This window comes from Balaenoptera ricei, chromosome 8, assembly GCF_028023285.1.
Source record: "Balaenoptera ricei isolate mBalRic1 chromosome 8, mBalRic1.hap2, whole genome shotgun sequence".
Classification (NCBI taxonomy): Eukaryota; Metazoa; Chordata; class Mammalia; order Artiodactyla; family Balaenopteridae; genus Balaenoptera; species Balaenoptera ricei.
Window position 1 is genome coordinate 69,599,263 of NC_082646.1, and position 27,775 is coordinate 69,627,037.

Here is a 27,775-nt window from a genome sequence, read left to right on the forward strand (position 1 = left end):
GACACGGGTTCGAGCCCTGGTCTGGGAGGATCCCACATGCCGCGGAGCAGCTGGGCCCGTGAGCCACAATTACTGAGCCTGCGCGTCTGGAGCCTGTGCTACGCAGCAGGAGGGGCCGCGATGGTGGGAGGCCTGTGCACCGCGATGAGGAGTGGCCCCCGCTTGCCACAACTAGAGAAAGCCCTCGCACAGAAACGAAGACCCAACACAGCCATAAATAAATAAAATAAATAAATTTTAAAATGCTGGAAAGCTGGATGTTAATATGAAGAAAAATAAAACTAGTCCTATATATTTTCTGCAATATATTCCCTTTTTTGTATTATAAAATAGCCATATATATATATGAATGCAAAACAAGCGAAAAGACCCTGTGTGTGCTTAGGGAGACTGTTAGGCTGGAGTGCAGAGAGGGAAGGGGGTGGGTAGGAGCTGAAGACAGAAGGGGAATTGGAGGGCAATGTCATGTAGGGTCTTTTTTTTAAAAAAAATAAATTATTTTATTTTTGGCTGCGTTGGGTCTTCGTTGCTGCACGCGGGCTTTTCTCTGGTTGCGGCGAGCGGGGGCTACTCTTCGTTGTGGTGCGCGGGCTTCTCATTGCGGTGGGTTCTCTCATAGGCTGTGTCCTGGAGGTACCCTTTCTTGACCAAATCTGTCCCTTCCACAAATGTCTCCAGTAGCCACAGGTGGTCCCAAACCATCTAGCATTCTTGGTCTCTGTTTCCCTTTCTCTAGTTCCCAACCAGACAGCCTCCTGAGGTTTGGGAACAGGAACCTTCTCTTGCATTCTCTGCCATCCCACAGAGCGGTCTCAATGGTCTTACCTATCTCGTTGAGGAGGGAACATGCTAACACTACCACACAAGGCCCAAGGTAACCTGGAAGAATTTATATAGGGTCGTGATTTCAAGTACAAACTCTGGTATCCGAGGTTAGTTGTCAACCTAGTCCTGTGACCACGGTTAAGTCATTTAACCTTCCTAAACTCCAATTTTCTCATCTGCCAAATGGCGACAAATATGCCCGGTTCAGGGTTATTGTAGGAAAGAAATGAGGTGCCTGTATTACAAAGTGCTTAGCACAGTTCTTGCACAGTAGAAGCAGGCAGTAAGTGGGAGCTCTGATTTTTATTACTGCTATTATCAATACTGTCACTACTCTTGCTCTTCCCAATATGGGATGGACAGGCATGTGCAAAGGTGGGACAGAGTTGGCACTGTTGATGACGTACTTTGGCATCTGAAATGAAAGGAGTCGTGGGCTGCTGATCTCTTCTGTTGGTGGGGGCCTGGGGGAAGTTCAGGGAACTCATGCCTTAGATGGGGGGAGATACAGGAGGTATGAACAGCACCCAGAGGCAGGAAGCACAGCCTTGATAATTGTACTTCTGACTCCGAAACAGGGGGTCCAATCTGAGTGTACTTACTTACAAGGCCCAGGGACAGGATGTTTGCAAATGAAACTGTCCCTGAAAATCCAGACCCCATGGTCACTGGTTACAGTTGCTCATACAAGGGTTAGAGGACCGGCTCAGGCTGACAGGGAGGGACAGAGAGGAATGGAATGTTTCTCAGAGCAATTCATATTATTTTTCTGAGAGCAGGCAGGGAGGACAGGATATCTTTCTTCATTTCCTCTCTGTAAATTTCTGAGGTTAGTAAGTGATGGTAATTGTTACCCAGAAATAACTGGGTGTGACCCAGATACCGGAGAGTCAGACCAGGGCAGGGGCAGGACCGTGTCAAGTCAGATGAGCGTTCGCTCCTCACCAGAGTGGCCCTTGAAGTTGCTGTGAAGAGCCCGGTCTGTTCCCCCCCCCCCCCCCCCCCACAGAGATTTCTCCATCCTCAGCTCGAACCATAAGTGGCTGCATCTCTCATAAGCCCTCCTTACTTACCACCGTGAGGCTGTGAGGCCAGGCCCCCCGGACTAGCATGTGGAAGGCACCTAGGATCTGATGACTCTCTGTCCTGCGATTCTGAATGAGCTGTTTTTACTTGTGGTAACCCAGTAACAGTCAGGGCCTTCCTGCCTGGGTTTAGATAAGTGGCCTGCCCTAAGAGCTGGTGAGCCTGGGAAGCCACACCGGGAAACGTGAGGGCACGTCCCTGGAACCAGAGCACTGCCCGGGGAGCTGGCCTGCGGGTCAGCATGCCGGGAGGGCTGCCACTACCAGGGAGACGGCACCACACGTGACCTTGTGTCACTCAGCTCGCTGCCAGGTCTCCGGAGGCACTAGAGAGGCTGCCACTGTCCATGCCCAAACCGCCACTGCCGTGGCACCTGCCTGAGTGGCTTCCCAGGACTTGCAGGGGCTCTAGCTTCGTCCAGCCTGTAAATTTCCATCCCAGGGAAGCTCAGCTCAGACACAGGCTCAGGCCTTCTGTGCAGAGGCCTTGTGCACTCAGGCTGAACACAGCTCCGTTCAGGAGGCCCACGTGTGCTGGGTGCAGGGAAGGAGCGAAAACTGGCCTCCCTTCATCCTGACCACACCCCCTGCGGTCCATCCTCACGGTCAGACAAGCAGTTCAGAGCACAGGCTTTGGACCCACCCTGCCTGGGTTCGTGTCCAAACTTGACCACTTCCTCATTAGGTGACCCACCTTGGAGCAATTTCTGACCCTCTTTTGCCTCCATTTCTTAGCTCAAATATGGGGGTACTAACAGTACCTGGAGCAAGTTGCTTAACTTTTTGATGCCTCAGTATCCTCACGTACAAAGTGGAGATGGTGATGACAGTTATCTCATAGCTAGGGCAGTTGGAAGGATGAAATACATGAAATGATTAGGACAGTGCCTCGCAAGTAGAAAGTGCTGAGCGTGATACAGTTTAGATCCTATAATCATCCTTTTCAGTGAGGCGCAGAGCCTGGGTGAGTGAGCTTGTGAATGGCAGACCCTGGTCTGCCTGCTGCCTGCAAGTGCTGGCTTTCTCTGCCCCACCCCACTGGGCTGTCTGCACACGGAGCCCCCAAGGAAACTGGAGGCAGAATTCAGAAGTGGAAATCAAGCCTCCAGACGGCTAACCCTGGCTTAGCCCCTGCTCCGCTCAGCGGCTCCCTCCAGGGACCAATCCTTCTAGCATTCCTGGCACCAGTCCCAGAACACCTACCCACTTAGGGGTTGGAAGATGCACCATGTCACCAAGAAGTGGGTAGTGCTTGTGGGGCTCCCCTGGGAGGGCACAGGGGGTCCTGTGTGAGCTGGGGCTGCCCCAGCCCTGTGCCTTGACAGTGGGTGAGGCCCCTCATCCCCTCTTCCCACCCTTTGATAAATAAAGAGATGATCTTTCCATGTGGTGTTTGTCTCTCTCCACGAATGTGGAGGTCTAAGCACTGCCAAGCTTATCTATACAGTGGACTTCCTGCTGGTGTTGGATCTGCCCTGCTCCCCACTGCGTAATAAATTTGTGTCGCCTGAGCACACAGATCTGCTGACATCCGTGATCCTGGTGGCCTTGGCAGACTCCAGCTCCCCCAGCCTGGGTGGGAAATGCAGGCATAAACCCTAGCTGACGTGAACCGAACATCCTGGTTACAGACGGACAGCAAGAACTGGGTGGGCCGTGAGGGTGTGGGAAGTTCCTTCATCCATCAGTTCTTTATTGAGGCCTCCTGTGTGCCAGGCCCTGTACTGGACACGGGGACAGCTTTTGAGGAGCTTTTACACTGGCCTGGGAATCAGATGCAGATAATTATAACACGTGGAGCTTAGTTCTGGGGTAGCACTAAGGACAGAGCCTGTGGGAGGAATGTATAATCTAATTTGGGGCTCGGCCTCAGGGCTGAGTTTTAATGAAAAAATTTTGTTCCTTGGCACCGAGTCCTTAGCAGTGAAGCCCGGCTGCGTCTGGGAAAGGTGGAGAGTTCCTTTGGGTTGACTTATCACAGCGCTTTGCGTTCGTGGTCTGTTTGCACTATGCTCGCCATCCAGAGCGTCAGCTATGGGCAGGCCAGGGGAGCCCTCTTCTCGCCCGCTCCTCTGCCCAGGCACGTAGCAGCCGCGGTTTTCGGCTTCTTGTCAGAACTCCGAGTTCCCATGTTAATCATAACAAGTGTGCTCCTAGAGGAACGGGCCTGGCCTTGGCCAACAAGCCTTCTCTCCTGTCTTGATAACATCTGTACCGAATTTTCTCCCTTTATGTAATTAGGCCCATTGGTATTTGCTTTGGGTATGACTGACGTCTCTGAAATTTCAGGCCCGAAGTATGAGCTGGCGCCCAGGGTGGTGGGAAAACTGAGCTTTCATCAGTGGGATTTCAGGTTTAGCCTGGAGGGTCAGAAATGGTACGCCAGCTACTGTTTGCATGAGAAATGTACAGCAGTCCCCCAACTGGTGGGAATGGGATCCCCTGCCTTGCCCCGGGAGCGGTGCCGGGTCAGGCCTGGTGGATGATAGAAGGATGCAGGAGGGCTCCCCTCCTGCCCTTCCTGCCCTTCCTCACCCCACATCCTCCCACCCCACTCCATCCCTGGCCCGGGAGTGACAGAACTCAGCAAACAGGAAAAGATGCGCTAACTGCAAAGAAATGCAGTGAATCTAGACTTAACCCCGAAGCCAACCTCAGAGTGTCGGGGTTTGGAGCCTTGCTTTGAAATGCCCGTCATGGTCTGGCTATGTCTGAGCCAGAGGAGCTCTTTGGGGTGTGAGATAAAGAGGGAAGCTGGGCTTGGGGGAGCTGGTTCTCTGCAGTCAGCTCCAACCAGAAAGGAAGCAAAAGGATTTGCATACCCGCTCCCTGTCTCTGGAGTGAATTGTATCTCAGCGGTGACTTCATTTCCCCTAACAGAGTTTCCACCAACTCTCTGGGAGGTTCCAACGAGTAAGCCACACTGATTGTGGTGTGGGAGCTTCTGATATGCTTATTTGCAGTTCCCCTTTGGGAGTCTGGAGGCCCCAGATGAGTGATAACTGGATGATGGAATATAGCAAGGGGAAGGGGCATGCATTTTTTAAGATAAGTTTTGATCCCAAGCAGAAGGGATGTTTCCAGATGCCTGTGCAATGTCAAGCAGTGGGGTGTGGGTGCAGATCTCCTTCCCTGTGACTTTGCTGGGGTATCCCCAGTTAGTTAGACCCCCCAGTTGAACTCCTGCCTCTTGAAGGTGGTTCAGGAATTGCTTGGGAGTAGGGCAGGCGGCTGCGCGGGGTTGTCTCTCAGCCAGAATATCACCATTTTCCCGTTTTTATTGGATTGGTGCTGCACATAAGATTTTATTTGAATGGAAGGACTTTTGCCCAGTGTAACTAGTTCGGTAGGTCATTATGTGTCTTCCCTTCTTTCCTAAGTGGCTGTAGCTTCCTTGGGGAAGGACCCTTGTCTTGTTCAACGTGACAGGGTCCATTGAGACCTAGCATGGGACTTGAACAGAATCCTGTTTTGTCACCTCTGCCCACATGGCCCCAGTGCCTACAGGACCAAGACCATACTCCTTCGCTTGACATTTCAGACTCTCAGCGTCTAGTTCCAGACTAATCCTTGTCTCTTTTCTCTCCTTTCCCCCAAAGTATCCTCCTCTCCATCCACCTTGAACTAAGAGGTTAAATGCCAGAGCTGGGATTTAAGCCCAGTTCAGTTTAACTCTGAACCTCACGTGTATCTTACTGTGCCTCCCCCAAATCCTTTTACCTCTGTGTCCCTCACGGGGTTTGGCACAGTGCCTGGTGTGTGGTAGGCCCACAGGTAATGTACATTGGATGGATGAATGGCGGGTCTTAACAGGTGCTCGGTTTGCACTCACTGGTTGATTTGGGTGGATGGGGGTTTGCTCCCCAGTTACACTGCTGACTAGGGGCTTGTGTCTACAAGGCTAGAGGTTGCTGAGTGTCTCTCTCCTCTCTCCCCTCTGCAGTGTCTCATCATTGGGGGAGGACCGTGTGGTTTGCGCACTGCCATTGAACTTGCCTACCTGGGGGCCAAAGTGGTCGTGGTGGAGAAGAGGGACACCTTCTCCCGGAACAACGTGCTGCACCTCTGGCCTTTCACCATCCATGACCTGCGAGGCCTGGGAGCCAAGAAGTTCTATGGGAAGTTCTGTGCCGGCTCCATCGACCATATCAGTGAGTGGAGGCACTGGTGACACCCCATGTGGGGAGGGGGCTGACCCTGGGTGGAGTATATCTCCACATTGTGGAGACCCCAGGATATTTCATCTTGCAGGTCTCTGGGGGCTCCACACATCCAACTGGCAGACATTTAATTCCAGGCCCTGTGCTGTGCCCCACTGGGCTGGAAGCACCATGAGGCCAGGGACCATGGTATGTCTCATTCACCAGAGTATCTCCAGGGCATAAAAGAGTACTTGACACATAGTAGATGCTCAATAGACTTCTGTTGAATGAATGAATGAAATATGGGAAACAGAGGCAGAGATAAGTAACAGAGTCTGCACCCTCAGAAAACTCACTGAGATTTTGTCAATAATAAAGTGTGCTTTAATAGAGCAGTCAGACTTGCTAAAGGAGCTCAGAAGAGGGAGCCACATAAAACCATTCAATGGGCCAGGTTGTCAGGGACCTCTTAGGTAAAGGAGTTGGGACACCGTGTTGCCTGTTTGGGGAACCAGGGCAGGTTTTAGAACAGAGGAATGCCACCATTGACAGATCCTGTACCAGGTTTCCCTGAACTTTAAAAAGAGAGAGGCCATCGTGATGAGGGTTCATCCAGAAAAGAAAAGGAATTGGGAACGTGGATTTCAGGTCCCGGGCCATCCCTGAATGCTTAGGTGGGGCAAGGTGAGCACTGAGGCCTCCAGCTCTGACGTTACTTAGGCCTGGGCCTCTCAAGGCAAGATCTGTGCAGACAGGCTTTGGAAGAGCAGCCTCCCTCCTCATGCTTTGCAGGGAGGAGGTTTTGAGCCATTTTATATACAGCAATCATGACTCATAAAAGGGAAGTTAATACTGTGGGGAGAGTTCAAGCATTTGAACAGATTTGGGTCCAAAATCTGTCTTGTCCATTTTCTGTGTGACTTGGCTCAGATTCTTTATCTTCTTCCAGCCCCAGTTTTGTCTCCCCTAAATATGATTGATGCCTGCCTACCAGGAGGGCCGAGAGGATTAAATGAGGTCACGTGTGAAATGTGCTATCTCTGTGCCTGGCAGGTCGTAGGTGCTCAGGAAGTGCTTTGCATTCAGTGGGGTACAGTGAGCAAGAAGCAGCCGGGATCCCCAAACCAGAATTAATTCAGAGCTGCAGTCTCTCAACCAGTGAGTGGAAGGAGAACCCTGAGAGCCATGTTCTTATGAGGACAGGCACTGATGGGAAAAGGGTGTAGGGTTAGGGCGGGAACAACTGGAGAGAATTATCAGCCAGACGGTGTAATTCAGTCAGATACGGAGAACTTACCAGCAGTGGCCCAGGGTTTGTTCCCACTCCGGGATGAGAAAATTCCAAGAGTCCATTGGAAAGAAATTTGGATTTGCCCAGAAAGCTGCAGTGTCAGCTTTCCAGATATTCCTCACCACCCACAGAAGAATGTATATTGGTACCAATTTAGAATGACAACATTATGCACCATTTTCCCATCGAGCCTTGCTGAGAGGCAGAGCCGGGCATCAGGAGGTCTCGGGAGGTCCCAGGCTGCCAGGCTGCCTTGACGGCCGGGAGCCCCTCACTGCCTCATTAATGGGGCCCCCATTTAACCCCTAGTCCTTGGAAATATGCCAGCATGCAGAAGCACTGGCAGGGCTCTGGAATGGAGATTCGAACGTTCAGAGTGATCATTGTCAAGGGCAGCTCTAATACCCGCGAGGAGAGAGGCAGGGAGAATTTACTGAGCACCTACTGGGTGCCAAAACCAGACAGACTAAGAACGTTGAAACTTTGAGGAGAGGCCAGGCCTCCCCCACGGCCTGTTTCCAGGCAGGAGGTGGGCTGGGTTCTTTAAGCCCCAGCTGATGGGCTTCCTTTCAGCCTGACCATGGTCTCCAGCCCCAGCTGTGACCTGGTCCTCCGCCCTGCTCCGCACTTCTCCACTCGTCCTGTGTCAGCATCCTCCTCCAGTTCCCAGTGCTGATGGGCACTCCCCATCCCAGCCCCCTCTCCTTCCTCCTACCCTCGCCTCTCCCCGAGTACCCATTCCTTCCTCTCACCCCGAGGCCAGAGGCCGAGCTGGCCACTTCCTCTCCAACTCTAGGCCCTCTTGCTTTCCTTCCCTCTTTTCACCTGCCCTTACCTCACACTGCCCTCCAGTCCTCTGATAGAGCCCATTACTTTTCTTCATCTCAAAGTGTTTATTCTAGAAAGAGGCGACATAGACTTTGCCTGTACTTTCTACTCATGCCACCTTCCATTGTGGTCTGATTTCTTCTTGCCACTGTGCTAAAGAAATTCTCTCCAGAAGCTTCCCAACCTCCCGTGCCCTGGCCTCCTGTAGTCTTCATTTTCTTAATCTCTCCATGGGATCTGGTATCTTGGTCCCTCCTCCCTTGGCTTTCAGGACTGCCGCTCAGGGCCTGTTCTGCAACCCACCTTGCCCCCAGCCCCCAAGCCCTGCCCCATTCTGTTTACTCATGTTTCCTCTGTTAGACAGTGTTCCATGTCTCCTGGGCCTAGCATGGCACCTGGCACATGGTAGCTGTTCAATAAATGTTAAATGAGCGAAGCCCACAAAATACAGAGGGACCCACAGATAATTTGAAACTTCATGCTCTCACAAATGTATTTGAAGCCATGCCCATTTGTGCTCAGTGGCAGGAACAAAATAGAGAAACAAGGAGCCACTCCTTGGGGGAGTTTAGGAGAGTGGGTAGGAGGTGGGAAACCATGAGCCCAGCTTTGTGGGGAGGAGTCACCACCCCACCCCTTACCCTGGATGGCTGAGAGCTTAGGTAGAATCCCCCACAGGGTGAGCCGTTTGCTCTCTGACTTTACGTATTGGCTCTTTGCTGTCTCTCTGTTTACGCCTCTTTCCCTCTTCATTTTATCAAACCCACAGCCCCGTTCAGGAAGGAGGCAGGAAAGAGAGAGCCACCATCATTATAGGATTACCTAACAGCTAGAGCACAGTCTCGGAAACAGATCTGGGTCCACATTCCAGTTTTGTTCCTGTGTGAGCTTGAGCAAGTCACTTAGGCTTGTTGAGCCTTAATTTCTCATCTCTAGAATGAGAATAGAGAATTCCCTGGCGACCAGTGGTTAGGACTCCACATTTTCACTGCTAAGGGCCCTGGTTCAATCCCTGGTTGGGGAACTAAGATCCAGCAAGCCAAAAAAAAAAAAAAAAAAAAGAAAGAAATTTTTTTTCATTAGAAAAAAAATAAAATGAGAATGATTACCCTGAAGGACCACTGTAAGGGTTAAATGAGAGAACACAGAGTGCTTAGCACATAATTAGTGCTCAGTAATGATCGTTATTGGTACAGGCATACCTTGGAGAAATTGCAGGTTCAGTCTAGACCATCGCAGTAAAGCAAATATCCCAATAAAGCGAGTTACATGAATTACAGTGCATATAAAAGTGATATTTACACTATACTATAGTCTTTTCAGTGTATACGCATAACAGAATTATGTCTAAAAAACAATGTAAATACCTTAATTTTAAAATGCTTTATTGCCAAAAAATGCTAACCATTATCTGAGCCTTCAGTGAGTTGTAATCTTCTTGTAATAGTAACATCAAAGATCACTGAAAACAGATCACCATAACAAACATAATAATAATGAAAAAGTTTGAAATATTGCTAGAATTGCCAAAATGTGACACAGAGATACAAAATGAGCAAATGCTGTTGGAAAAATGACACTGGGCGTACTTGCTTTGATGCAGGGTTGCCATAAACCTTCAATTTGTAAAAAATGTAATACCTGGGAAGTGCAATAAAGCAAAGTGCAGTAAAATGAGGCATGCCTCTATATTGCTATGCTCAGAAATCATTGAGCAGTGATAACACAGTGTTCTGTATACAGGAGACACTCAGACATTGCTCCTGACAGTTCATTTCTTCCCCTCAGGTATTCGTCAGTTGCAGCTCATCCTGTTCAAGGTGGCCTTGATATTGGGGGTTGAAATCCATGTGAATGTGGAGTTCGTGAAGGTTCTAGAGCCTCCTGAAGATCAAGAAAATCAAAGTACAGTATAATTTTCCTTTCGGTCTAGAAATCCGATATTGCAAAACGGAAATCATATTTGCAGCTCCTAGAGGATGTTCCTGTTAAGGTTATTCTTATTGAGAGCTGTTTGGCATAATTTCATCAGCGGATATTTTACCTTTGTGGACCATTGCTGTCACTTGAGCTTTGCTCTTCAGCTCCCAGGGGATTTGTTATTAAGTATTTAACATATAATTTGGTTACCCTGTCACTACGAGGCAGCAGTTTGACAGATGAAGTCTAAGTAGTAAGTAGGAAAAAGACATAGATTCGGTTGTCTGATAAAGTTCATTCACATACTCTTCAAGCTGTGTGTATACACACATAGATATGTGGATACACTTATTATACCCACATGATATTTTAAAATCCAGTAAAGAAAGTGAAGTTTCTAGAGCAAATATGAAATAAATGTTCAAAATATTATTTAGTATATAATATTTTTAAGCTTTACTGAAGAATAATTTACAAACCACAGAATTCACCCATTGTGGGTATGTCTTATTTAGTAATTCATCTCTTGTTCCTATTAGTATATTTATATAAATTCTGATCTTTTATATACATCGTGGTCAGAGAGCTTGTTCATGATGCCTCTGCATCTTACTTACTATCAAACTCTTCTGCTGCTGGGCCGGGCCTTCAGTTTTTGGTCCAGCTTCATGTCAGAGACCTCATAGTTTCACATGCAGGTTACAACTCTGATTTCTCCCATCCTCTGTCCAGAATATTGAGAATTTAGGGGAGATGTTAGTTGGCTTTTGCGGCAGGACAGCAGCTGTAATTTAACTTTGAGACCTGTGTGCTCTTAACCTTTCGCAGACCCCTAGTGGGTGTTAAATCCTAATTATGGGTAACCAGCAAGATTGCACCTGAAAATGGTTTCATAAAAGACCAACAAGAACGTTTTGCCCAACGTATTGCCCAACAAGAACGTTTGAGCATAATAAAGTAGTAATTCACGCTGGTTTCATTATACCCTGCACAAGCTTTTAGTTCTGTTTAGCAATGGGAGGGGACCAAGGAATGGGGGGATACAGAGAGAACGTGGTAGAATCTGTTGAGATAAATAAGGTGCAAGTGAGACTGGTGTGAGGATCGTTAGGATAGACTCCCACCCTTTATAGAAACCAGTAAAACCAGGCGTGGAGTTAGCACTGCTGGTTTACCTTGTCCTGGATTGAACTGAAACTAAAGCCAGAAGGACTCCAAATTCAAGTGTGAATCTGGACAGCTTGGGTCTTTCCGCTGGAGCCTCTGTCTGGGGTGCCCATACCTGTGGCATTATCCATTTCTCACGACCAACACAGAGGGCGTGTAATCACTCTGTCCTGCCATCTCTCACTGCCAACTCATCTCACTTTTCTGTCCTGGCAGAAATTGGCTGGCGGGCAGAATTTCTCCCTGCAGACCACTCTCTGTCAGAGTTTGAGTTTGATGTCATCATTGGAGCCGATGGCCGCAGGAACACGCTGGAAGGTGAAGACTCTTCTTCTTCTTGGGGCTGAGGATGGAGGGATGGGAGTGGGAAAGGGTGTATCAGGAAGGGTGTGGAGAAGGGGGGCAAGATGGCAGGTGCCAAAGCTGGATGGGGGTCTTGATAGAAGGCCAGACTGCCCTGCTGTGCCTGAGGCTGAGTGTTTAGAGAACAGCCATTTAATTCTTTCTGAACCTCTGTTTTCCCAACTATAAAATATGGATAATAATAGAACCTCTCAGAACATTGCTATAAGGGCTGGGAAAATGTAAAAATGTTTTATAAAAGAAAGACACCATGGAAATTAAAAGAAAAAATCAACATACATTTACTGAGCATCTGCCAGTGTGAAAGCCATGGTGCTAAGCGCTTTCATACTTACTTCTTCCAACTAAGAGAACCATTTTCCTACTCTTCATGGTACAGGTTTACCGTGAAGTATAATACCCCAGAAGGAGGACCCCATCTCTTCTCATAACTTTAAAGCACGCTCACCGCTGGGCAGTAAGATAAGTTTTGCCCAAACTGTCAAAGAACAAAACAGTGCCTCTCTACTTCTAAATTTGGAAGCGTTAACATGTTTTTAGGGAAGAATCTAGTCAGGTTGAGAGAGGAAGAAACGCCATTGCCGAGAAATGCCTTCAATCACCTCCACTCCAGCCCCAAGGTTAACTGGTGCACAGGTTATACTAATTTGCGCCAGCTGTACTAATTTAAGACCCTGGGTTGAGGACAGAGTGGTCCCATATGGCGTCTCTTGGGCTGGGGACAGGTCTGCTTTCTGAGCTTGCCCTGCTCAAGGGCTGCAGGCTGCAGATGTCTGCTGGGGAGGGCACCTTCTCTGAGGACAGAACACCCTCCCTAAACTAGGGCTGATCTCACAGAACTCAGGATGTGTAGTCTGCCTAGCTGAGGCACTTCCCACCTGCTATAGACCCGCTGCTCCTTTCCTCTTTCTTCACTTCCATACCCGCTCCCCCGACCCAAGCATTCAATAACGGATATCAAACAAAAAAAAATTTAAGCTGCCAACCTGAATGCTGTACTGTTAGAATTTTTGAGCCCATTCTGATGGTTTGAGAAAACTGTAAGTGTGAATATAAAAATCCAGGATCCATGCTCAGCTTTGAGGGATGGTTTGATACGTTGTGAACATGAAAAGCAGGGCAGGAAGGGGGCGAACCACTTGAGCAACTGAGGACCAGGTAAGCAGACTAGAGCAGGGTTCCCAATGGGCACTATTGGCAATTGGGGGCCAGTTTTTGTGGTGGGGACTGTCCTGTGCGTTGTAGGATGCTTAGCGGCACCCTCAGTTGTGGCCACCAGAAGCGTCTCCACACTTGGCCAAAGGCCCCAGGGGGGCAAAATCACCCCAGTTAGATACTAGAGACTAGTGGCCATTTTGACCATTTCCACAAAGGTCTAATGAAGAATCAAAATGAGGGAGTAATGAATAGAAACCCAAGGTTATTTTTCTTTGTATCTATTTATTTCATTTATTTTATTTTTGGCTGCGTTGGGTCTTCGTTGCTGCGTGTGGGCTTTCTCTAGTCATGGCGAGCGGGGGCTACTCTCCTTGTGGTGCGCGGGCTTCTCATCGCAGTGGCTTCTCTTGTTGCGGAGCACGGGCTCTAGGTGCGTGGGCTTCAGTAGTTGTGGTATGCGGGCTCTGTAGTTGTGGCTCGTGGGCTCTAGAAGGCAGGCTCAGTAGTTGTGGTACACGGGCTTAGTGGCTCCGCAGCATGTGGGATCTTCCCGGACCAGGGCTCGAACCCGTGTCCCCTACATTGGCAGACGGATTCTTAACCACTGCGCCACCAGGGAATCCCAACCCAAGGTTTTTAGTCAAAGGGATTTTTGACAAAGAAGTTTGGGAATCGCCATGAGGCTTCAGTGTATGGTAAGCAAATGTGAGGGGAATTCCCACAGGTGCTGAAGACAATGGTTCTGTCTGCTAGCAAGACAAATGCCTTGCATTAAGCAAAGTAAACAGCAGTACCTGGGGTGGAGGGGAAGTTCAGGACTACAGGAAAAGACAGATGCTAAAAAGAAAGCTGATTAGAAGGAGGTGGTCCACTGAAACGGGACCACCTGCTTGTGATCCTCTGTGTAACTGCCTGTGATATTGTGGTTTATAATAAGGCAATTATATTTGGTCTTTGTCCCCTTTCTGGCACAGCTACCCAAACCCTTGGAATTTCCTGAGCGATAAGGGCAAATAGGAGCATTTTTTGTTATGATATTTGGCCTCTTGTCCGTGGTTCCTGAAATCAATTCAGAGCCATACGGGTGAAATGGGTGTCTTGTTATTCATAACAAGCTCCTTTTCACACCGAGTTTATGTTAATGAAGAGAGTTTTGGAAAGCACCTAAGGAAGGGAGGGGACTGGTTGCCAGGGGAGCCAAACAAGTGATTAGAGGGTTGGAACTTTCAGTCCCACCCTCTGACCTCCTGGGCGGGGAGAGGGGCTGGAGATTGAGTTCAGTCACCAATGGCCAGTGATTTAATCAATCAAGCTTCTGTAATGAAGCCTCCACAAAAACCCAAAGGGTACAGTTTCCGGGTTGGTGAACACGTTGTTTGGAGAGGGCGTGAAAGCTCCATGCCCTTTCCCCATAACTTGTTCTAAGCATCTCTTCCAACTGGCTGCTCCTGAGTTGTTTAGGAAGTAAGATGTTCTCTGAGTTCTGAGAGCCACTCTAGAAAATTAATCAAATCCAAGGAGGGAGTCCTTGAACCTACAATCTATAGCTGGTTAGTCAGAAGCACAGGTGACAACATGGGCTTATAATTGGCTTCTGAAGTGGAGGGCAATCTGGTGGGACTGAGCCCTTAACCTGTGGGATCTGATGCCATCTCTGAGTAGATCGTGTCAGAATTGAGTTGAAGTGTAGGACACCCAGCTGCTGTCCTGGAATTGCCTGTCGGCGTGGGAGGAAAAAATAACCCATATTGTAATTGGGTGCAGAATTCTTATGGCCATTAAAAAGCGATTTCAATGTATACCATTGAAAACTGTAAGAACCTCGATTAATCACTGAACTAAAATAATTGCAAGTTAGAATTCCATCTATTCATTATACATTTATTGAGTGTGTACCAAGTGCCAGTCACTATGGACTGGAGGTAGAAAGAAAATTTGTTAAAATCTCTGTTGCACAGGAATTCAGTCTCATAATTCTACTGTTCAAAGGGGGGGGGGGAAACATGAGAAATGCTGACAACGTAGTTTTAATTGTATAAGTTTAAAGTGCAGATGGGTCTTTCATGAGACTACCTTGCAGCAATGCCTAACACATCCTCTAAAGGATGAGCCCTGTGATTGCCCATTGGAGAAGCACAGTTTAGCCTTTTGTTTGTGGAAGCCTAACAGGGATAATTGGTCCTATTAATTTTAGAAAAGGAAAAAATCCCACTGACTTTGAAAGGCCTCCAGCGGGTTTTCTCCTCGGGGACAAACCTCAGCATTTCTGCCTGTCCCCTGTTCTCTAGATCCAAAGTTCTGGTTTCACTGGCCTGTGGGCCATCTGAGAATAGCTTTCTCAGTAATCTTTTCCAGTTTTCACACCAAATCCAGAAGAAAGACCCACTTTTCCTCTTTTCCTCCCACAGGGTTCAGAAGAAAAGAATTCCGTGGGAAGCTGGCTATTGCGATCACCGCCAACTTCATAAACAGAAACAGCACAGCTGAGGCCAAGGTGGAAGAGATTAGCGGCGTGGCTTTCATCTTCAATCAGAAATTTTTTCAGGATCTTAAAGAAGAAACAGGTGGGACCCTCACCTTTCTCCAAACCAGGCCATTGTCCGTGCTTCTCTGTAGCGTACAGGGGTTGGGGGAGGAGGGCACTCAGCTTTCCCAGCTCTTGGGGACAGGAGACTCACGCTGATAAAGTGGAAGCAGGGATCTCTCTTTAGGATTAATAATGGGCAGGATTCCTTCGGGGACAAGAGGGATGCTTGAGGGAAAGTTCTAGATGTTGTACATGAAAATAGATAAACATTTATTTACTCAGGAGACATTTACTGAGTGCCCATTGAATGCCCGCACTCAATGTCATGGGATACAAAGTTGAGGTTGACACGGTACCCTCCCAATAGTGGTTCCTTGTCTAGGGAGGGACAGCTACGGAAACCATCCTAATGCAGGCTGGTGAATCTAGGCCCGACGCCAATATGGAGATCCCAGAGCGCTCTGAGGGGGAGCCAGTAACCTGTGGGTGGTCCCTGAAGAAGCATAGGTGCTTTTGTCAGTGCGCCCGCTGCCCTTTCCCTCAGGAACAGTCAGGGATGCCGGCGGAGGCGGGGCACGACACTCACCCAGGGGCATCAGTTGTCCCCAAACCATAGGACTTGAAGAAAGAAGGGATTCATTCATTTACTCAACAAATATTTATTGAACACCTACTATGTACCAAATGCTGTTCAAGGGCGTGAGATAGAGCAGTGGGCAAAACAAGCAAACCACCCCCTCGGAGCTTATATTCTATGGGTTGCGGAGGGACCATCAATAATCAAATAACATGTCAGGTGGTCTACAAGGATAGTGGAGAAAAAAATAAAGCAGGGTGAGGGCGAAGAGGGATGAAATTCCTGCTCCCAATTAAGTAAATTTCAGATATTTTCCCTTTTTGACCTGATTTGGAAATATATATATTTCTCCGTGGAAAGGCAGTGTAACGATGTTACATAGAAGTTTTGTACTAAAAATAAATCATTAACACCCAGCACCACCTAGCACAGGAACAGTCCTCATTTTCATGTAGTCCTTTTCGGTAATTTTCCAGCTGCATCCTTTTTACATGGCTAGAGCTTTTGCCATAGAGTCAATCCTGTTATTCTCCTTTTCTCATTCAGCATCACATGTTAAATACTGTCCACTGTGCCCAGTCCTACTGATGGTCAGGTTTGTCGGAATAGCTCTTGAAGTGGATATATTGTCACCCACTGCTGAAGCATTTAAACCAGGGGTTGGCAAACCTACCATGTGTTTTTGTATTGCCTTCAAGTTAAGAATGGTTTTTCATATATTTTGAATGGCTGCAGAAAAATCAAAAGAAGAAATTTTGGGGACAAATTGAAAATTTATGAAATTCAAGTTTTACAGTCCATAAATAGAGGTTTATTAGAATGCAGCCAGGCCGCTTTGTTTACCTTGGTGCCATGAGGGCTTTCGACACAGACCGGATGGTCCACAAAGCCCAAAATATTTACTCTCTGGCCCTTCACGGAAAAAGTTTGCACACTTCTGATTTAAACCTTTCAGTTATTTACTGTTACCAATAAAACTACTTCTTTTGGATTATTTCCGTAAGATAGCTTTCTAGGAATGGGATTAGTTATTGAGCCAGACTCTGCTTCTTACTGGCCACAGCAATGTGTGTCCACTGCATGACCCTCTGAGTGTCACTATGGTGGCATTATTTTATTAAAAAAAAAAAGTATTTCCTTCCAGCATATTATGTCCTTTTGAATGATTTAAGAATTCTCCAGCCCTCTCTTCCCCTCAAAAACCAAGAAAATAAATGCTTAAATAAACCACCAAATATAAATTATGACAGGACATCAAGTTTGTTTTTCCAAATGTTTCAATGAGCTTCCTTTGCACTTTGCAAAGGTCATCACCTTTGGCCATTGTTCGACAACAATGCCCCTCACAGAATGAGAGCGATGAATTTCCTCAGATCCTCTGGGGGGCCCTGTGCATTGATGGCTGTTTCCTATTTAACAGTAATAAAGGGGTTTCCATGGTTACCCAGCACGCCTCTGTGATAACTGCTGATAAGTTGCCTTGCCTCTGTTCCTTTCTCTCCCTTCAAAGAAACCAAACCAGTGGTTCTCAAACTTGAGTGTGAACAGAATCACCTGTAAGGCCTGTTCAAGCACAGATTGCTGGCCAGACCCCCAGAGTTTCCCATTCTGTAGGCCTGGGGTCGGGCTCCAGTTATTTGCGTTTCTAATAAGTCCTCAGGTGATGCTGCTGCTGCTGCTGGCTAGGGATCCTACTTTGAGAAACACTGAGCTACGCTGTCATCTTACGGCATTGTTTTAAGGCAGAAACCTAGTCTATAAAGTCTTTTGCAATTGGTGGAAAGCACAGAAAGATACAACCCAGTCCTCTGATTGAGTTTTTCTACCAGGGCACCTGGGTTTTCACACATAACAGGGGGATGGTGGAAATGTCCCTTAGCAGTCTTCGGAGAATTCACACAGCTCTTTGCATCTCTGGTCACATGGAGGAAACGGTGGATGGGACTTGGAATCAGACAGGCTGGGGTTCAAATCCTGGTTCTGTTGCCACTTAGCTGCCATGCCACAGACAGCACTGTGCCTTCCTACAGCACATACTCAGCTGTGACTTGGAAATACTGGTCTACAGCCCCAAAGGGCTTTATGAGTTTTAAAAGAAACAGTGGCTAGGGGACTTCCCTGGTGGCGAGGTGGTTAAGAATCCGCCTGCCAATGCAGTGGACACAGGTTCGGGCCCTGGTCCGGGAAGATCCCACGTGCTGCAGAGCAACTAAATCCGTGTGCTGCAACTACTGAGCCGGTGCCCTAGAGTCCATGAACCACAACTGCTGAAGCCCGCGTGCCTAGAGCCTGTGCTCCGCAACAAGAGAAGCCACCGCAATGAGAAGCCTGCACACAAGACCCAGTGCAGCCAAAAATAAATAAATAAATTTATTAAGAAAAAGAAAAAGAAACAGTGGCTTAATCATATTGCAATATATAGCGCAGTGGTTAAGAATCCGCCTGCCAATGCAGGTGACACGGGTTCGAGCCCTGGCCCGGGAAGATCCCACATGCTGCGGAGCAACGAAGCCCATGCGCCACAACTACTGAGCCCACGTGCCTAGAGCCCGTGCTCTGAAACAGGAGAAGCCACCACAATGAGAAGCCTGCGCACAGCAACAAAGAGCAGCCCCCGCTCACCGCAACTAGAGAAAGCCTGCTCATAGCAATGAAGACCCAACGCAGCCAAAAATAAATAAATAAATAATAAAAAAAAAACATAATTAGTATAAAAAAATTTTTTTAAATGTATCAAATCAACATGTACACCTTAAACTTACACTATGTTATATCTCAATTTAAAAAGAAAAGAAGTAGTATCTTTGTGGAACTGTGAAAGCTAGCTGTGGTGACTAGGGTAAATTCTGGCACTTGATCTTATCTTTGCTCGCCTTGTATGTCTTAGAAACTTGTCTAACACCAATATTCTGCAGGTAAATAGTGAGACCTGTAATGAGGCAAAGCAGGGCTCCTGACACACAGTAGGCGCTGAGGAAATAATACTGAGCCCATGAACCTTCTCTTTTCAGGGATTGACCTTGAGAACATTGTTTACTACAAGGACTGCACCCACTATTTTGTCATGACTGCCAAGAAGCAGAGCTTGCTTGACAAGGGTGTCATCATTAACGTACGTATCGCTTGGCTATGATGTCCTGTCTTTCCCTTTGTGACCTGGGCTGGCAGCATCAGCGAGTGTGGGAGCAGATGTCATCCTGCCAGAAACTGAGTAATGGGGGGAAGAGGGAAGGGACCACCATCCACCACGCCCTTCTCCTTGGTGGTGCGTGAGTGTTGGATGGAGGAGCCCACACGAACAATAGAGGCAGAGGTGTTTCTGCAGAGAGCTGGGCTGGTGCGGGAGGGGGAAAATGCTGAAATTCTTACCCAGGTGTTAGTGTGGGTTCTTAACCACTGAGAGATCAGCTGAGTCTTTTCCTTTCAAGTGTCTCATTTATCCCTGCCTCCTTTTCTGGGAGGTCACACACATACTTTGGAGGCAGATGGGGGCTCCTTGTCCTAGCGGGATCCAGGCAGTTTCACTTGTGAATTTCACGCTGCAGCCCCCTTGTCATGGTGTGGGGGAAAGCCCTATTGCAGTCAAGAAGGCTCAAGTTGAATCTTCGCTCTGCCACGTATTAACTCAGGACTGTGACTAAGCTGTTTGCCTTCTCTGAACCTCAGTCTTCTTGTCTGCAGAATAGGAATAATAGTTTCTAACTAAAAGGATTGTTCAGAGGAATAAATTTTAAAACGTATACAGAGCGCTTGGCATGTAGCAAGTTGGTAGATTCCCTCCATAACTTCTCTGCCTGGTTTGGACACTTGCTTTTTTGTCCTGCTGGCTTCCTGGCCTCTGCTTCCTGCCTTTGCACCTTCATGCTTACACAGAGAGCAGGGCTGCAAGGAGGAAGCACGTGGAGCGGCCAGCCCCAGGCTGGCACCTTCTTTGGTCAGGTTTCAACCCCTCCAGAGACCCTGTTCCTGCAGCTGCCGCTGCTGCTCTATGTACCCTTAAGATAAGGATCATGCAGTCCAAGGTCAGCCTGCTCTTGGGATGTCGGCCTGTAGCCCAGGCAGCACGGTGACCATTCATTGCTGCTTGTCAGAGAAGAATGTGCCTATCCTCACGCCAGCTTGTGCTGGCAGCTGGCTGGGCAGCTTTAGTAACCCAGCCCTCCCCTGGGCCTCCTCTACATCAGCTCAGGGCTTTGCTGAGAGCCCGAGTTGCTGGACAGAAGGCTGGGAATTGGCGGGGAGGGCGGGGGTGGGGTTGAATGAAGCCTACTTAGCACAGTCAGCAGATGTGCGAGCAGTGGTTTTCAGTATCTGGTGCCCCACTGCTGACCCGGTCTGGGGGAGGTGAGGCCATGTCCCCATTTTCCCTCTGTTCCACAGGTGTCCCTCCCAAAGTTACCTCCCCTATTGGGATGCCTGTGTCAGATAGGGAAGGACTATTTGGGGTCCAGGGTGCAGGCGCAGAGGGTACCTTTGCAGAGGAGGGTCTAGGGAGGCTCTTGTTATCCCACCCCTGGAAAGTCAGGCCAAGTTTGACTTGGGGTTCCTATTTCACTGGCTGAGTACTCTGGCCTGCTGAGATGCTAAGGTTCCCCCAGGTCATCCCAGGGTGTTTGTCCTGGCCACAACATGTTGCTCATGGTGACTTGATTTTTTGGCAGTTGTCAAAGCCCCTCCATGCTCCCCTCTCAGGCTGTGTGTCATGGCACAAGTGGGTGGGAGCTCCTCGCTCTGGTCCCATAATTACTGCAGGAGCTGGGAGCAGATCCCAGGCCCACAGTTGTCCTCATCAAGGCCTCCCTTCTCCCTCAGAGAATCCAGGAGTATCAGCTGAGCTGGTGCAGAGGGCCCTCTAGGTATAAGACATGAACTCTAGAAACTGGAGGCCATGGCTGGACATGGGAGAACTGGACACCATTTGGTTCAGGAGCCCTGGCTTGAGTCTCCAGGTGTCCAGCCAAGCTCTGTAGCATTTGCATAAGCTGGGAGCTGACCCCTCTACCCCTCTACCCCTCTACCCCGAGCTACTTAAATTACCATTTTTCTCTCGCTCCCAGAGGAATGGCAAGTCCTCTGTTTTCCTGTCCCTGTATGGGTCAGTGTCTTCCTCGAGACGCAGAAGGTGCCGAGTGAATGTTTGTTGAATGACTGACTGACCTGCTTCCCCATCTATTCCTGCTGATCTCTGGGCCTCTTTCTATGACTACTGAAGGGAGAGTAAAGTTTCTCCTCAGGAAACCCTGCCTCTGGGCTCCCAGCTGTGTCCGTCCTTCCTGGCCCCTGCCTCTGCTGGTCCATGCACACACAGGCTTGGTCTCACCTCAGTAGGAGGGAGCTTGGTTGCCAGATGTGTGAGGTGGATGGAAACACGTCACAGCTGGTCTCTCAATGCCGAGTCCACCCTCATTTGAAGCAGTGAACAGACATTGTCTGACCTTCTCTTCTGGTCTACAGCTTCTTTCCAGCTTTTCACTTGGGGTGACTAGTCTTCCTGTTGGATTCCCCACCCTTCTCTCATGTTTACTGCTTCCCTCTCTCCCTCCCCACCTCCGTCTAGGACCCAGCCTCTCTTCAGTTCCCTGGGCCTGTGCAAAATGAGGTCCAAATTCGCCCCCTGCCTTTATCTTCATTTAGCACTCCCTTCCTCAGCTCTGCCCACTTTATTACAGCCCTGTTCCCACTTTTTCTCTCTCATCCTTGTTCTCATCTGTTCCCTACAAGTCTGTTCTGCCATCCGCCCACTCACCTGGGACCTCCTGCCCTGCAAGGCCCTTTGACTTCTCCCAGCAGCCCTGGGCCAGGTGGCTGTCATCCCGGCACAGCCGGGGGGTCTGCCCCTTGGCCAGGTCTCCACAGTCCTGCGTGTGGCTTCAGCACCAGCTGCCACCTTCATCATACAGTGTCCACATTCATCCACCACCCGGTCCTCCGCGGGGGTTCTTGTGGCATGTTTTGAAGGGGGGGTATTTTTGAGATTTCTCCATTCACTCTTCCACACCTTCAAGAAGGAGAGTGATTATGTGATGTAAGAATAGATATGAGAAAGGAAAGCGAATAATACGAGCTCCAGCCTGGACTCCATGACCTGACAAAGGGCTCTTGGGCCAACACTGGGTTCCATTTAGTTGATGTGGCTTGAATGTGGAAATATTAGAATTTCTGGGAAATCATGGCTGTTGGGAAAATTGCCACAGTAGGTCACTGTTTGTAGTTGAGGCTGTGCCTTCTTAGACCTTTCTAAATGCCCTTGCTGGTGCCCTCGGTGGGTCTGGGATCACTTCACCATATGGTGTGGTTTGTGCCATCATGATTTATTAGGGACAGGAATTCCCAACCATTGAGAACTTCCCAATTCCTAGGCTTTGGGCTAGGGAGTCATGTCCACGGTCTCATTCAGTCCTCACGTGGTCCTATATAGGGAGTAGATTTTGTTAGTCTCATTTTACAAATTCAAATTTTACAAGTGAGATTACGGAGAGTCAGAAAAGTTCAATAACTTGCCCAAATTTATGCAGTCAGTAAACAGAGATGGAATTTGACCTGTTGATCTCACTGACCCAAGGCCTGTGTTGGTCTTATACACTAGTCCCTGCCCCCTGCCCCAAGGATTTGCATTTTCTGTGTCTCCTTTTGGGAAAGATAGTCTTTTAGTTTCTATAGCCACACAATGAGCAGATTGGACTCTGGGAGACATCCTATAGTTCATTGCCAGTGTCCCTCCAGGGTGGATATCCTAGTCCTCTAAGCTCAGGATTCTCTACCTCCCAGCAGGGAAGTGTAACAGTTAACACTGTAAGAGCAAAGCAGAGCCCCGAGGAGCCCTCAGCCTGTTGAGAAAAGGGTAACTGATCGTGGAGAGGAAGTTTGAGAGTTATGCCAATTACCCATTTCTTTTTCGGACTTGTTTGACCACTAGCCGCAGCATTTCTGGACCACATTAGCTTAGCTTAGTCTGTTATAAAATCAGTCTTACTCATTTGCTCTTTTGTCTTTTAGTTTCACTGAAAGTTATCACAAGAAGCAGCCACATGAAATATGCTTCTATATTTGCTGCAGGATCATTACTGAGTACACGGTTCATGACTACACAATGTTCTCTGTCAAAATTCCTATGTCAGACAGTTCTTTTAGAATTTAGTGCCAGGAAAAAATATCCTCCCCTAGGAATTTCTATGCTTCCTTCTTTCTGATAAAGAAAGCCCTGTATATATCACATTTCCCTTTTGCCTTGGATGCCAGGAAGCTCAAAGCCAAATTTTTTTTAAAAATTTATTTAATTTATTTATTTTTGGACGCGTTGGGTCTTCTTTGCGGTGCGCGGGCTTCTCATTGTGGTGGCTTCTCTTGTTGCAGAGCCCAGGCTCTAAGCCCAAGGGCTTCAGTAGTTGTGGCTCGCGAGCTCTGAAGTGCAGGCTCAGTGGTTGTGGTACATGGGCTTAGCTGCCCCGCGGCATGTGGGATCTTCCCGGACCAGGGATCGAACCCATGTCCTCTGCATTGGCAGGCAGATTCTTAACCATTGCGCCACCAGGGAAGCCCAAAGCCAAATTTGATGCTTAATCATAACTCTGTTAACGTTCACAGATGGCTGATTTGGTTCCTCTTTATTCCCTTGGCCCCGATTTTCTATTTGTTTTGATTAGCCTCTCTGCAAGTCCATTCCATGTCCTTTTACAAAGAAGTAGGTATGACTCCTTGCCCTTTTGAGGGGCAGGTTGCTATACTGTGCTCTTGTTCTTTCCCCCAGGACTATATCGACACAGAGATGCTGCTGTGTGCAGAGAACGTGAACCAGGACAACCTGCTTTCCTATGCACGCGAAGCTGCAGACTTCGCCACCAATTACCAGCTGCCGTCTTTAGACTTTGCCATGAACCATTACGGACAACCCGACGTGGCCATGTTCGATTTCACCTCTATGTACGCCTCCGAGAATGCAGCCCTGGTGCGCGAGCGACAGTCACACCAGCTGCTCGTGGCCCTGGTGGGCGACAGCTTGCTTGAGGTACCGCCTGCTTTTGGAGCCCCCTAATTCCTGCTGGAAGACAGATCCCCACATTGCTATTCTAACTGGCAGCATCTGCTGTCCTGCAGCCCAAGAGAAGGACAGGCTCTCAGCCAACTGGCAGGACTCTGCCGAGCCCGTCCTGGCCTCAGAGCCTGACCTTTGATGAAATTTAGAGGGGTCGGTTCTGCCTGTATACAGGCAGGAACACTTCCTCTTGCCCCTCTGGGTTTTTCTGGGCTGACTTCTCGGTTGAAGTACAAAATTAAGCGGCCCAGGTCAGGCCATCCTTCCCAGAGCGTGCAGATCTGCAGCTGGTTGGAGACTTCTTCCTCCTCTGGGTGGATTTCTGTGGCCTTTTCAGCATCGAGTTTGAATAGGAACAAGAAAAGAGTGTGGGCCCCAAAGTCCATGGCCTCCCTGCTCAAAATTCTTCCCAGAAAATCTGCAGATGCTAGGATTCTTACATTAAATGAATGATTTCAGAAAGGGTAAATTTTTATCTTAATGTAAGCACTGACCAAAAAATGTTGATGTATTTATCTGAAGTTAGCATCAAATTTCAAACCACGCTTTGGGTGCACACGGAACAGTTTAGTTAGAACTTAGCTTGGTGAATCAATGCTTGGTCACCACTGTGTGCGGACTCGAACCTAAGCTCCTTGCTTAAGCACTCAGCACCCCCTCTGCTTCTGTCCCAATCCTCCCTCCCAGCTTTCTCTCTCCTGGTACTCCCCACCCGTGCTCTCTGCTGCACCCAAACCAGACGGGCTGTTTTTCCATCCGGCTCCGTCATTTTCCCGCCACCAAGCCTTTGCCCACACTGTTCCGAACGGATCAAGATCAGAATCCTATTCATTCTTTAAAATCAGCACGAATGCAACTCTTCCCTGAAGCATTCCTTGATTTCTGTCTCCCCCGCCCAGGGTGGTTTTGCCTCTGCCTTTTTGAGCCCCCAAAGCAATTTTGCTATTCCCGTGTCATAGCACCCTTGCATATGACTTTGTGCTACAGCTATTGGTGTTTGTGGTGAGTCCCAGTGGGCTGCCTGTCACCTCTCTGTCCCCCCAGTGCCTCGCACAGGCCTGGCAAACACCAAGTGCTGTATAGAATGGGATGGCAGGCTGGGGATCACTGGAATCAACTAGAACTTTGCATGTGTCCTTTGCAGCCGTTCTGGCCGATGGGCACCGGCTGTGCCCGCGGCTTCCTGGCAGCCTTTGACACGGCGTGGATGGTGAAGAGCTGGGACCAGGGCACTCCTCACCTGGAGCTGCTGGCTGAAAGGTGAGTATTGACAGCAGGACCCTCAGCTGGAGGCAGGGCCGGGTCAAAACTCAGGCAGGAGAGGGAGTGAGGCTGGATGAACCTGGAGCCTCTGCCCCCTCTCATCTGCCTTCCCACATGTGGCCTGATTTCATCATTGGGGTCCCCAAGGAAACGTTCTCTGTCATGATCTACCTCCCCCAGTGACTTTCCGTGGGGGCCAGGCCCTTAAGCCCTGGATGCCAAAGAGAAATCTTCATCCAGGGCGGCCCTGAAGTTGGGGTTCTTGGCACTGCTGAGACACTGAGGAGCCAGAATGGGTTTAGGGGAAGCTTCCATTGCAGCACTGAGTCCCACTCTGTTGGGGGCTGGGTGCTCTGACCTCCCAGGCCTCTTCTGCTGCTGAGATCCTGGGCTTCCTCCCAGACCCCTGCTGCTGGCCACGTGGCTGTGACAGCTGGTGGACCAGGATAAGTCAGGGCTGGCGGGTGGGGACGGGCCCCTGCTGGTCTTGGGTGTGGAGACCTGTGGTCATGGGGGACCAGCCACAGGAGGCAGCGTGGCTGAGTGGCAGTTATAGCAAAACCACAGGTCTCTGGGCTGCCAGCTCCGAGTCCCTGCCCTCTGCTCCGGGGAGGAGGCCAGCCTCACCACCTCCCAGGGTCCCTCCTGCTTCCCCTTGACCGTGTTGACCCTCCCCCGCTTTGCAGATCTCGAGAACCAGGAGGGCCAGGCATTGCTGGGAAGGGTTACGCAAACACAGATCTAAGAAGCTCTTGGGAGCAGGGGAAGGCGGGTGGAGGGGAGGAGTGGAGAGAAGGCCGGAGGCTGCAAGAGCAATCCTTGACCCCTCTGCTCTGCCTTCCTCCAGAGAAAGTCTTTACCGGCTGTTACCTCAAACGACCCCAGAGAACATCAACAAGAACTTTGAGCAGTACACGCTGGACCCGGGGACGCGGTACCCAAACCTCAACTCAAACTGCGTCAGGCCCCATCAGGTAAGGCCTTGCCTGGAGTCCTGTGTGGGTCACCAGGCGCTGAGCGGTGAGAAGTGGGGGGTCACCTAAAATCTTGGCACATCTTTGGGACCCAGGCCACCATTGCCTCTTGGCCCAAAGGTGAGGCCAATTCCTCTCTCTGGGAAAGCCATAGAGTAAAGCAGAGTCAGCATCTCTCTAGCCAACAGGAGAGAACTAGAACACATGTAAGTGTGTGTCCACATATGTACATGTATTTACGTGTGTTTATTTGTCACTGAGCATATGCATTGCTGAGCATACCTCTCTCAAATAATCTACTTGATCAAATATCAAGTTCTTTCCATCCGAGGTCCTAGAGTCTATTTTTTCTCCCATTGACTTAGAGTCACACAAGTGTGCAGTCAATAGCACAAAGAATGGTGTGAATTTTAAAAATCAGCCAATTACATATATTCACACTCGAGTTCCCCCACATTTGGGTGGATGACAGATCCGCAGCTCTGTTTCAAGTTGCTGGTTCCCTTGCTGAAGGTCATGTCCTTCGGTGAGAGAGGAAAAGGGCAGCCAGTGTTGATGAGTGGGTGGGGTGGGTTCAGTGACCCTGCAACGACTAGGGTTTGGGGAAAAACTAGCAGACAGCTGTGTGTCCTCTCTCGCTCCTAGGTGAAGCATTTGTACATCACTAAAGAGTTGCACCAGTGCCCTCTCGAGAGGCTGGGCTCAGTGAGGAGATCCGTCGGCCTCTCCAGGCGGGGTAAGTGGCCCTCCTGGGACCCCAGCTTTGCAGGGAGGAGGCCTGCTAGGTGACCACTGGGGCACAGGCCCTGCAGCCAGCCTGGCTCTGATCCAGTGACCTGCATGACCTTGGCCAGGTGCCTCTGCTCTCTGCACTTCACTTTCCTCATCTGTAAAACCGGGACAAGGACAATACCAACCATAAGATCATTGTGTGGGTTAGAGGCGAGCGCTTGGCACATTAAAGTGAACCGGAATGACTTCCCTGGGACTTGCTTTTCTTTTCCTGTTGTTGCCAGTATGAGGAGTCTTGTCTCCCAGCTAGATAACAAGCTCCGTGCGCTTCACTCTTTTCCTGGTCTTCCAGGGCCTGGCACAGTGCTGGGCACAAGGCTGGTGCTCAGTGCGGAGGGAAGGGATGATTAAATGACCAGCTTCCCAGCGTCCACCCGGCTGTGCTCAGGTCACCATCCTGCTTAAAGACACACCTGGCTTCCACTGCCTGCCCAGACCTTGCATCCTGCCCGCCACTGGGCAAACTCAGCCTCACCAGCCACTCCTCCCTGCCTTCCACACCCACACGCCCTGCTGCTGCCGGCCTTTAATAAACCATTTCACATAACATGGCAGGCTTCTCTAGATTCTTTGCCATGGCACAGTCGTTTTTGTTTTCCTGGAGATCTCCTTCTGTCCTAGACACTCTTCTAGAAGCAGTCAAATGCACCTCCTCCATGACCCTTTCTTTGGCGAGTTCCCCTGCCCTGGTAGACTCTGGCAGACCCGCTCATGTGCTCCCCTGGCATTGGGTTTCTCTGTTATTGTCACCCACCGCTGCGTCTGTCTTCCCCACAGGATAAGCATGTTGTTGGCAGAGTCCATGTCATCCTCGCCTCTATGTTCCTAGCC

General features: G+C 49.2%; 1 protein-coding gene across 5 annotated transcripts in view; it reads left to right on the plus strand.

Moving 5' to 3' along the window:
* MICAL2 (microtubule associated monooxygenase, calponin and LIM domain containing 2) overlaps nucleotides 1-27,775 on the plus strand; it is a 218,993-nt gene that overhangs the window by 80,074 nt on the left and 111,144 nt on the right. For all 5 annotated transcript variants that reach the window (XM_059931145.1, XM_059931149.1, XM_059931146.1 and 2 more), the window contains exons 4-12: nucleotides 5,854-6,061; nucleotides 9,960-10,076; nucleotides 11,475-11,576; nucleotides 15,188-15,343; nucleotides 18,895-18,995; nucleotides 23,631-23,888; nucleotides 25,060-25,175; nucleotides 26,026-26,152; nucleotides 26,798-26,888. In XM_059931145.1, the coding sequence (XP_059787128.1) occupies nucleotides 5,854-6,061; nucleotides 9,960-10,076; nucleotides 11,475-11,576; nucleotides 15,188-15,343; nucleotides 18,895-18,995; nucleotides 23,631-23,888; nucleotides 25,060-25,175; nucleotides 26,026-26,152; nucleotides 26,798-26,888 (1,276 nt within the window). The remainder of the gene's footprint in view (nucleotides 1-5,853; nucleotides 6,062-9,959; nucleotides 10,077-11,474; nucleotides 11,577-15,187; nucleotides 15,344-18,894; nucleotides 18,996-23,630; nucleotides 23,889-25,059; nucleotides 25,176-26,025; nucleotides 26,153-26,797; nucleotides 26,889-27,775) is intronic.